This window comes from Gossypium raimondii, chromosome 5, assembly GCF_025698545.1.
Source record: "Gossypium raimondii isolate GPD5lz chromosome 5, ASM2569854v1, whole genome shotgun sequence".
NCBI classification, from domain to species: Eukaryota; Viridiplantae; Streptophyta; class Magnoliopsida; order Malvales; family Malvaceae; genus Gossypium; species Gossypium raimondii.
Window position 1 is genome coordinate 1,668,734 of NC_068569.1, and position 11,528 is coordinate 1,680,261.

An 11,528-nucleotide genomic window follows, 5' to 3' on the forward strand; every position below is an offset into this window, starting at 1 on the left:
TTTTAAGTTAAATTTAATTTTCAATCTTGTAAACAAAGTTAAATTTAGTCATTAATTTTCTAATGAGTCGAATTGATTTTTAATAAAATTACTGTCTAAAGCATAAAATTTTTAAATATGGTAGCTGCATAATAATTCACATGTACCCCATGCTATTTTTATAAATTTTATAATTATTTGTTAGCCTACCATATAAAACAAATAGTACCATGTCAGCAGGAAATACAGGTTGATTATGATGCTAATATCGTTAAAAATTAATGATTTAATCAACATTTCTATATTTGAAAAAATGATTTAACTCTTTTTAAAATTTAATGGCCAAATTTAATTAAAAATAAAGACTAAATTGACAAAAAAATATAAACATTAAACACTAAATTTAATATTATGGTTTTTTATATATATAAAATTCGAATTCGTGTGGTTTAAATGTAAAAAAAAAGTTGATCCAGTCTTTAACATTGACCGAAAGAGGATCAAATCAATTATCCAACATACACGTGATTGAATGTGGCAACATAAATGGAGAGGAAAAAAAACAGAAACCTTTGTCGATTAAGACATGCAATGACAGTAGCTTGTAGTAATCATGTTGAGCATACAAAGATGGTGGTACCTCACCTCTTCAAATACCAAATTTTTGAAACCATTAATCGGTTATATCATCAATCTGCTTCAAATCAAGACTTGGGTAGTTATAAGATTTGAAGATTCTCTCACACACACATATATATGTATAAGTATTTGCAACTGACCGCTGTTTTACTGCTTTTTGGGTTGAGAAACTGGGAGACGAGGTGACAGGGACAGTAGTGTGATGTTTCTGGTATACACTGTTTAGTTCTTTTCAGTTCAAATCAATTGCTTTCAATTATTAAATTTGTTCAAATGTCAGATGTTTACATTGAATTGAAAGACAGCTATATATCGTTTTTGTTCAACAGTTGTTTTGTTGTGTCTCTCGGACCAGTAATATTAAATGTTGTTGAATTTTCAGCTTAGAAATCTCGTATCACATATACGTATATGCATTTAGATTATATATGCTCTAAAAAGCTGAGGTTTTTTTTTTTTTTTTGTTAATCTGCTAGTAACTGTTACAGTCGGTTGTTTGTTGCGCTTTCAAAAAGTTAGGGATGTGGCAGTCTCTCTACACTGTGAACACAACAAAGCATGTACATATATGTTCTTTTTGGTTACTCTTTCCCTTTGATGTTTTTTAACAGTAAAACATCACGTTCTTCACTTTATCTTTTAATGCTGGTAAAGGCCGAACCGATGAACCATTGGTTGTGCGTGTACAACGTGATTTAGCGGTTTCGGAACCTTCAGGTTCAATGTAGAATCGAGCTCGGTAGGCTGCTAGATGAGCATAATATGCTGGAGGCACTGCATATTGTGAAAGAGACAGAATTTAGCAAACTCAAAAGCATGCTATGAGGTGATCATGCAAGTGGTAGCTTAGAATAGAAGTTATACCAACAGAAACGGATCGCGTGCACCGAGCATACCTGCAATAAAATGAATCCATTAATGTGATTGTGTCAGCAACAAAGGTGATCGATATAGCATCGAACCAAGTTGATTGAAATTCTTACGTGTAACAGAGGTTGTTTGTGAGTGATTGGATTTCATCTGCTGTGAAGTTGTTTTCATCCCAGAGAACATGATAATGAGCAGGTCGACTCGTTCCCTGTCGATTTCCAGTTTCAACATAGTCACATCTTTTATGCTATTTAAGGCATTAAAATCTAAGACATGACACCATACCTGGATTCCGGCATGGCTACAAAGATAGAAATCAAATTCAGTAGGATGACAGATCTTAGAATCCACCACAGTACCTACATTTGGAAACATCAAGTGGATATTGAACTTTAACATTTAAATAAGTAAACCTCGAAACCGGCAAGAACAAGAAGCTAGCACAAACATTTACCAGGTAATATATTTCCACTTTTGTCAGTGCTGCTTCTGTCGTTGTGATTGTTAGCAAACAACCTAGTATGATGCCTCTTCTGAACCACAATGAATGTAACTGGAGGTTGGTAAGTGGGTTCCAGTGATGCACAGGCCTGGACATTAACACAGTTTAAGCTTAGAAGAATAAACATGGTAAGCAGGTTCTAAATGTCTTTATGTTATAACCAACTAACCTTTCTTATGGCGTCGAGTTCGTATAGGAGAACCTGGTAGAATTGGCCTTCACTCACACCATCTCTACATGAATTTTGGACAACATTAGAAACAGGGTGAACAAATATAAACCTAAAAGCTTTTACTTTTTAATCCAATCAAATGTAAATAAACTAATCAAGTTTAGAGCGTACCTGTAAAAGATTATCCTCAGTGGCTTTTGTCCAGTGGCCTTTTTAAATGCAAGTAAGAGCTCTCTGCATTTCCATGTATTTTATAAAATTTACTCAAATGAGTGTTGCAGGTTATGTTGCTTTCACTCTTTAGTTTCTTGAAGTATTCGTGTTCAACTTATATTCAACCAGGGATTTTTGATGACCCTCAAAATATATGATATGCCTATATACAATACTCACACCTGAAGCCTTAAAATTGTAAAATGCATTCACTATAGGACACAACTGAGCAGAAAAATAGTTCAGAACTCCAAACACTATTGTCTGAAAAGTTAGAAGGCAGTTCATTCGTACAAGACCATGTTGAAGAGGACCAAGAAGACCAACAGGCTAAACTTAGTATAAAAAGTAACTGAATGATGAGTTACAGTGAGTCATGCTGATAAAATTTTAAGTGAACAAACCTGATCATGCCTCCAGCAACTGTTCCTCGTTGAGGATCCTGCCAGGTCTTGTATAAATCTTGAATAAGTTCTTGTCTATGAGGCTGAGCACATACAAGTCCAGCATACTTGGTCACTTCTGGCCAGTCTTGTGAGGCCACAACCTGAATTACAGCAATCATTAAGACTAAGAAGTAGGCATATTATCAGCTCTTAATATACAGGATTCCACTTACTTACAGCAGCTATCGACGGACTAGAGTCCTCTCCGGACTCTGGATGAGTTACATCAGCTCCAAATATTATTGTCGGAATATCACTAACCAAAGGAATTCTCCAACTTAAAGCATCCAAGAGCACTGTATTTCTTCCTCCCATCTTAAAAATGATGAAGAACAGCGTAAATAAATATCATGTTTAATTAAGACAAAAGATTCATGTAGTTTACGACAGACCTTGACGTTTATTTTAAGCGAGAGATTTGCCAAGTACTGTCTGCTAATCTTGAAGACATGCTTTGTGAGGCAGCATTGAGATATCAAACCCAGATCAGTTTCACAAATTCGTTTAAGATCGCCTGGTTGCAGCACATAATTGCTCTTAGTGAAAACAAAAGTACCATATCTCATGTCATATGCATGAAAAAGATGATTTTTTTTAAACAAAAATCAAAGCAAACTAAGCACATGTATTCTATCACTAAGTAAATTCCGTCTTGTTGTACATTGTTATCCTGCTAATCATGATTAAATTTGTTCATACAATTAATATAGTTGCAAGAAGGGACATACCATATAAGGATCCATTGTTGTCTGGAAGAATGGCAATGAGTAATTCAAGTTCTTTTCCTTCAAGCTTGTTTGCAGCAGCATGGTATACATATTTCAGTGCCTTCTTAACTTGATCTGGTCTAGCTGAATAGATAGGAATTACAGGGTCTCGATCGAATTCCTGCATTTAAAAGACCAAATTGATCAAAGGTTCAGGCACCAAACGGCATCCATTGGAAGCTGTTATATGGATAAATTAGTTGGTTAGTGAAAACAAAGGTTAGGAAAATTCACCATGCCAGAAATTTGGCACATTTGAACCAACTCTTGACAAAAACCATGTGCAGTGCTCTCTTGAACACTTCGTGAGAAGTTTATACAAGCCCAGTATCTTACAGTGCTTCCATTTATCACTTTCTGCATCAAAACAACAAAGAATTGCGTTTCTTTAGATAAAAATAACATGCAGTAGACATACAATGATGCCATTTGTGGTGAAAGTCTTGTTATCTTTCACTCCTTTGATATAGACTAGACTAACCTTGTTCATCATATTCCACTGACCAACTTGGGGCAAGTATTCCTTTTCTTTTCCAGTGTCACTATACTTCAGCTTTAAAACAAAAGAGGATAAAAGGAACAATATTTTGAATAGTTAGAAGCTGAATTGAATAGATCATGTAAAAGAATCCAACTGTAACCTCGAAAATTACCCATGGTGCAGGAAGAACTCGAGCCTCGATTGATGCAAGCTTGCTGCTTATATTGATGCCGAACTCTTTTGCATAAGGATCATGATCATAGTCATTCTGTTGAACTGTCTGTAAGGACAATGGAAAGATGGTTACATCTTATAGGCTTCGTATTTGTTTGTTTATATGAAAAAACAGAAAATTATCAGAGACCTGTAAGATGTCTAATTCTTGTTCATGGGGTCTTTGGCATGAAACTTTCAGCAGAGAAGTAATCTGCTTTTCATTCAGCCCTTTAGTATATCTCTGTCCTTCAACAATCTTGCAAGCCTGTGATAAGATTTATATTACACTGGATGGAAATCTAAATCCTTTCATAGATGAGCTTAAAGAGAATTGGGCAATACGTACCTCCATAGGCAAATAATTCACCTTCTTCTCATTTCCTACTTGAAGGCAAGGTAGGTGTGCATATCTAATGGTATATCCATACATCTCTTGGAAGTACTCAACCACCGATTTCATGTTCATATGCTCATCAAGTGGGAAACTGACGAAAGGGAAACATAAGAAGTCATTTCCAGGAAAATGAAGTGTTAAAGAAACAAAGAAAAACATTTCAAATCTAAGAAATAGGAGGACATGATCAAAGATAAACGGATATATACATTAGCTCCCTTGTTGGCTGAGTTGTTAGCCCTGAAACCCGGTACTTTCTGCGTACATTTCCTCTGTGAGTCACTTCCACTTTGACACCTCTAAGAGCTTTCTTAACCTATAGAAGATGGCAAAAAAAGATAAAATTGTGACTCTTAGAAAAGGATTGATTTAAACTTCCAATGTGATATACAGGATCTATATATGATCTTGAAGAATGTGAACTGTGATAATATATATGCATCTCAAAGAGTGAGTCCACTATGAGCCACACAGTATATACCTTAACACGATCTGCATCGGACATTGGCCTTGAATAAACATCTTTACCCAAAATTTGAGCAACAAAATCAACGACAGGTAATGGTTCAATGAAAGCAATCGTTGACATATCTGACACAAAAGAAGCAAAACATCAAATTTTAGTGTAAAAACCGGCTGCTAAACAATCACTCAAACAATTGAAAATGTCTTGGCATGGTGATGGTTTTACCAATATTCAGTGACAATCCCATTTGAGTAGGCCTTATACTCTGGTAGAAGCCACGCCATGATTCTACACCACCACCTAATGCTTGCGGTTTCCTTATAGTAGGAGAATAAAGAAACCTTCCAACCGATAAGTACCTTTGAGCCGCGAGTTCTCTTAACACCGTGTCAATAATATTAAGGGCACCTTGAGGGGTGTCAACTTGTTTACCAGATAGAAGGTTGCGCAATTGTGCCATACTAGCTACAGCTACAAACTTTATGGTCACTTCAAAATCTCTTTTCCTGATTAAAATAGACATATTAGCATCAAAAGATTCATTAGTTTGCAATTGATAAAACTGGATTAAGAACGCAATGTATTATGAAACCATTTTTCATGAATGAATTTACCTAACATTGCCTGTTTCTTCATCTTCATCAGCCAATATTACATTGAACACCTTAGAAGTAAAAGGCAGTGATCCAGCAGTGTATAGGTTTTTCCTTCCATCATAAACAGGAAGCTTCGTCCCCAAGTCACTGTTTCTATATAGTTTAACCAGCTCTGTCATTATGGCTTTGTCCAGTTTACGAGAAGCAACTTCTGGGTTTATTTCTACCTGTTCCAAACAAACATTTCTGTCTCAGCATTTCAAATTCAACCCGGTTTTACTATTATATGTTTTTTTTTTTACTTACACTATAATGACTCAAGTCAGATCCCGGTATCTCAGCAAGAAAGTGGTTGGCTTTAACGATACACTTGGTTCCCAGCTGGCCATAACCAGGCCTTGTATGAAACATAAGGCTCTTGCATGGAGTAGAACCCATGTTTGGCTCAAGCTTTCCATCTTGAAGCCTATCTACTTTATACCCTCGGCCTCTTCTCCTTCCATTTCTCCTTCCTAAAACCTTCTTTCCATCTTCAAATCTATCCCCACTTTTGATCATCATTTGGGGTGATGATTTTTTCTGATTCATAGACCCCTTTAGAGTTTCTTTTGACACCACATAGTTCTCCTTCAGGTCTCTCATTTGCATGTGAGGCATATTTTTTTCTGTAGAACAAACAATATTATAATGTAAATGAACACTAGAAAGCGAGAGATAAAGAAAAAAGACGGATAAACAGCACCAAAATACGAGAGAAAGATCACACAAAATGATAGCTCAAAAGACTAAATTTGAAAGGTGATGACTTAACATTGTACACGTTTCCTGCAAGAATCTTACTAGCAAGGGATTTTTTTTTAGAAACCAGTGCAAACAACACGAAGCAGTGTAACCGTTGCAGCAAGTTAAAAAGAAAAGAAAGAGAGGATATATACATACATATATATATATGGCACCAAGCAAATCTCGAATGCGTATTAGCCTATATAGCTCTGTATATTCCCTTGAAAAGAATGACCAAAAAAAGATATGCATAAAAGCAAGAATCCACGGCTCAGAGATTCAGAAAGTTTAAACAAAAGAAACAAAGGATAGCATCAAAATCCCATTTGTCCATTGATAAAGTTCATGCAAAAAAAAGAAAAAAAAAGTGGAGGTAGCTTTCGGCTCATCTCTATGGCTTTTCATCGTATATATACCATGTATCTATGAAACCCAACTTTCTCATTACTTCCCTCCCTGGGGAATCAAACTCAGTTTTTTTCCATGGTTAGGATAACGAGTCAACTCTAAAGGAAAAAGAAAAAAAGGGATCCACAGTGGAAGATGGACCACAGTTTACACATATTCATAGATAGCCACATTGAAAGCCTGTAGCTATGGCACTTGTGGTCCCTTACCAGCAATGGGCATTGAAGGCTGCATTTTCTCCAACTTCTTTGCAGGACAGCTTGTAATCTAGCATGTATAAACTGCTTTATTTTTTCAAAGGGGAGGGGAGGCATAAAGGAACTTTAACTCATCCCAAAGCCCACTAACAGTGACTAAACATTAAGCCACTCGACAACCCACACAGTCATATACATAACACAAGACAACACAACAGATAGGAAAATCAGCGCCTCAAAAAGGGATAAAAGAAAAACATTAATGCTCTCAATCAAATCAATCAATTAAGGGCCTAAAAATTAAAACTGGTAGATATATATATAGATAAAGTTTTTTACTTTACACTTGTGTGTAGTTTTCCTTGTTGTTTAATAACCGGACACATTGTATTGTTCTGAAATCTGTCTTCTTCTTCTTCTTTTTCTTACTTCATGCATTGGGATACGTTTAGCTGTAATTTGTCAGCTGTACCATTTTTTATGGCAGAGAGGGGGCCATTGCAGGAAGTTGCAGGGCAAGAAAGGGGGGACTTTTTTTAGCTTAGGAAAATAGGATGATGAGGGTAAATTTCAATAGCTTCCAACCATGGGATTATTACAAGACATGAAGAACAATCAAATGATATGTCCCTTTCCATTTAGTGGAAGAATGGAAATGGTCCAACTTCCCCACTTCGGTATTAGATTAGTCTTGGGCTCAGATTGATGGCCCATTATGGCAAAAAAATCATGACATGAAGGATTATTATTATTATTATTTTTTATTAAATTCAGATTCATCGTAATATTATATTTTTAGTTATATTTCTTACCATTTTTATTATTATTATTTATAAGACACTTCGAATTCGAATTACTCCTCACCATTTTTTACCGTAAATTTCTACTGCATACAATAACTTAACAGTAAACTAAAAATTTAAACAACTAGGAAAACAAAAGTCTAAAGCGGAAAATGATTTATTATATATTTTATACATTTGGGTTTTCATTGTAGGTCAGTAAGGCAGTAAGCACATGCACTGCCAATTTTATTCCACAGCCATCACATCTGTAGATTATATAGTTTAACTATTATTAGCATTTTTTTATGTAATTTTCCCTAATGATTGATTTAATCATCAATTTTATGTTAAAAAGAAAAAGAAAAACTAGCAAAGTGAAGCAATATTATTTTTATTTTTAGAAATGTGCACAATTATTTCCGAATCTATATGAGATCATTATATTTTTAAAAATAAAAAGAAACATATAAAATTTAGAATAAAATAGTAAAACCTTTAATCTTTTATTACTATATATTTTTAATCCGTATTTATATCTTAAATGGTGTATAAATAAAACTAATGTTGAGATTTTAGACTTATGATTGGTTAATTTATTTTTATTAAGACTTGGGAGCTATATTGACATGATATTTTGCCAATATTGTCGATCTGAAAACACATACAAACATGTCCACGAAATGATAACAAGAGGTAAACACTAAAAAGGAAAAGGACAAAATACCTCAAAAAGCTACTCATCAGTTATCACCATCATCAACCACTAACATACCCATTACTTACCACTAATTAATCTCCAATAAATAAAAAAACCCTTAGGACAAACCGAAATTTGACCAAAAAAGAAAGCCTACAAAAACCCCACACACCCTTTTTCTTTTTATATATATGTGGATGGTTACGTACCAGAGAGAGAATATCCCTCATTCTCTTCTGCACAAAGATATGGCTGAGAACCAAACACCAAATGCCTAACTAAGCAATAATAAAAGAAATATAAATTTGAAGCAACATTTTATCTTAGTCTCTAAATAATGCATGATATTTGTGTATATAGTTTTAGGTTTTATATTATGGGGGTAATAGAGCAGTTAATGGAGAAGGGGAAGGCAGACTGGGAACGAACCTTTTGCTTTTTACGTTTCCTTATAGAAACATCACGTTAACAATAAATGCGATTATTTCTTCATCAGCTTTCTCAACAACCAGGGTTTTCCAGCTTCCATACTCTGCAATTTTAAGAATATATACACATTTTTAAGTGTTGGTTCATTTAATGACTTAAAGAAAGATAGATCACAACAGCAGATAATATATATTGGACTGCAGCTTTGATATATGTGTGACAAAGGCAAACTGCTGCGGCTATACACCTATATAGCTACCCTGTAACCTATATCCAAAACAGACATAACTGGGTTTGGTTTGGTTTGGTTTTGGTTTTAGTTAGTACTATAGGCCAAATCTTTACTGTACTGAAGCTATGTATTTTAGGCAAGTGATCAACTGAAAGGTGAAGTGTACGAGGAGAACAAATATTGAAGACCACGATATATGAAGAAGATCTAAAGAAGAAAACAAAAGATTTTCTTTTTCTGGGGGGGCATAATCATTAATGTGCTCATGCTGCATGGTCGATGAACCAAAACGAAATATATATATACAGAGAAAATTGAAAGCGTAATTACAACCCATTTCAGAGCAAAACCCTGACCTACCGGAAACTTGAAAGTTCAAAGGAGAAAATATACAAAGAGGAGATGACAGAGAGTTTTTTTTTTTTAAATATTTCGGGTAATGATGAAACAAGAAGTAAGTAAATGGAATTTACATGATAATATTGAAACTGTTGTTGAAAAGAAAGACTGTCTTTGTTGAAAACGAAGCAGCAGCACGAATATACCAGGAAAGCCAAGCTGTGAAGAAGGGAGGACCATATATGAAAATATATATATATCATAGGGAGTTGAGTACTTTCGGGAAATGGTTATTCTTCAAAGGAATAATAAAGATTAATTAAATTATTGTAGCTATTTTTATTATCAATTATCAGCTTTTCATCCATCAACAAACACACACCACCTTTAAGAAAAGGAACTTTAAACGAGAAAGAGTGTGGGAAATAGCTTTGTGAGATGGATTGAATGAGCTTTTAAGCTTTTATTATTTTATCTTGTTTTTTTTTGTTTTAGTTTAGAACATGAAAGCTAGCGTGCAACTGATAATAACTGATGAACTTTTACATTTATAAATTACAGCAAAAGAGAAAACTTGGGGTTTTGAATATTAAAAAACCAAATGCAAAAAAGCTAACGTTTAAACTTTAACTAATTAAAAAAATTAAGAAAAAATAAATCAATAAAAGGTGTGAGATTCCATACTCTGATACTGAGAAAGAAAGATAAAAAGAGAGAGAGGTATAGTGTGGTGGAGTAGTCTAATATCTCTGTGTCTCTCGGGCAAAGGCAATGGCTTTCAGTGCTTTTCCATGCTGCAGGTTTTATATATATAATATGAGTAAATAAAGAGAGAGGCGGGGTGTCAGACTCCGGCGGCGGGTGGCCGGAAATTGAGATTCCGGTGAAAAAGGAGTTGATGTATGTGAGGGAGAAAGAAATGTAAATTGTAAAAGCAAAAGCTAAGGAGTTGGGGCTTTAAAAAAGGAGACGAAGCAGGTTCTGGGGTTCTACTTTCGAGGTTCTTATATACTAGATTACTGCTACTTATTCTTTTTATATCATAATATTTTCTACTTTTATTTATTTTTCTTAAAAAAAATTCATAAACCATATAATTTGATGAAAAAAAAAACAAACATTTGTTGTACGCGCTAAAAGATAAACTTTATCAACACAACAAAAGCTTCAGCTTTAGCGTTAATAAAACATTATGTCACGTTAACAATTGGTTCTGTCACAACTCAAGCATAACATATCAACAATGATTACAAGCACTTACTACAATAAATAAATCAACCCCGGATAGTTTAAAGTGGCAGGCTTAAATCAGCAAAAGAACCGAGCATCCACCAAACTAGAGAGGACGATGACAAAATCAACCCTAATGTTACTTGCAAAAACAAAGACTACATACATAAGCAAGCCTAAAAGGCATACTACAATAGTAGACAAAAATTTTTAAAAGTGAAGACTTGTTAAATAATGAAAAAACAAAAAATATATATAAAACTTAAGATAGCATGAGTCCAAACTCACTCATGAAATCATTTATTTTTCTGGAACTCTCAAAATAGAAACAGACTAAGAAGCCAACGAAGAGCTATACCCACTTTCTAAAAGAAACGGTTGGTAGTCGGTAGTGTTTTAACTATGTTAGACACTGTCATCTGTCCATCACAACTTATAAAGACAACAAAGATACCCACAAAATAGATCTATAAACCGAAAAGAGAGAAGACAGATGAAATGAATACGAAAAAGAAAGAAAAAAATTAACAGGCAATAGAAAAAGGCGAACGATAACTAGCCTGAAGGCTAATACCATTTCTATTTATTTTTTCTTTTATACAAAGCTTAAATCAATTTAATAATAATGTTGATGTGAATGAATTGAGATAAAAATATTTACACAATTTTTATATAATAAAATATAAA

General features: G+C 34.2%; 1 protein-coding gene across 6 annotated transcripts; it reads right to left on the reverse strand.

Annotated features, from left to right (window-relative positions):
* Nucleotides 1-1,040: 1,040 nt before the first annotated feature.
* On the reverse strand, nt 1,041-10,585 carry LOC105769061 (protein argonaute PNH1). Of its 6 annotated transcripts, none has more exons than XM_012589447.2 (23): nt 10,296-10,585; nt 9,041-9,143; nt 6,048-6,406; nt 5,760-5,968; nt 5,371-5,651; nt 5,161-5,270; nt 4,889-4,995; nt 4,632-4,770; nt 4,434-4,550; nt 4,242-4,349; nt 4,070-4,141; nt 3,823-3,945; nt 3,550-3,709; nt 3,214-3,335; nt 2,999-3,136; nt 2,780-2,922; nt 2,334-2,396; nt 2,160-2,223; nt 1,943-2,078; nt 1,774-1,847; nt 1,602-1,696; nt 1,483-1,514; nt 1,041-1,392 (listed from the first exon to the last, which is right to left on the reverse strand). In XM_012589447.2, exons 3-23 carry the CDS (start codon nt 6,396-6,398, stop codon nt 1,223-1,225), a joined length of 2,814 nt encoding a protein of 937 aa, XP_012444901.1. In that variant the 5' UTR covers nt 6,399-6,406; nt 9,041-9,143; nt 10,296-10,585; the 3' UTR covers nt 1,041-1,222. The 6 variants fall into 6 exon arrangements, with proteins under 6 accessions (XP_012444901.1, XP_052487406.1, XP_012444900.1 ...); XM_052631446.1 differs by lacking the exon at nt 10,296-10,585 and adding an exon at nt 9,746-9,830; XM_012589446.2 differs by lacking the exons at nt 9,041-9,143; nt 10,296-10,585 and adding an exon at nt 7,142-7,181.
* Nucleotides 10,586-11,528: the final 943 nt, after the last annotated feature.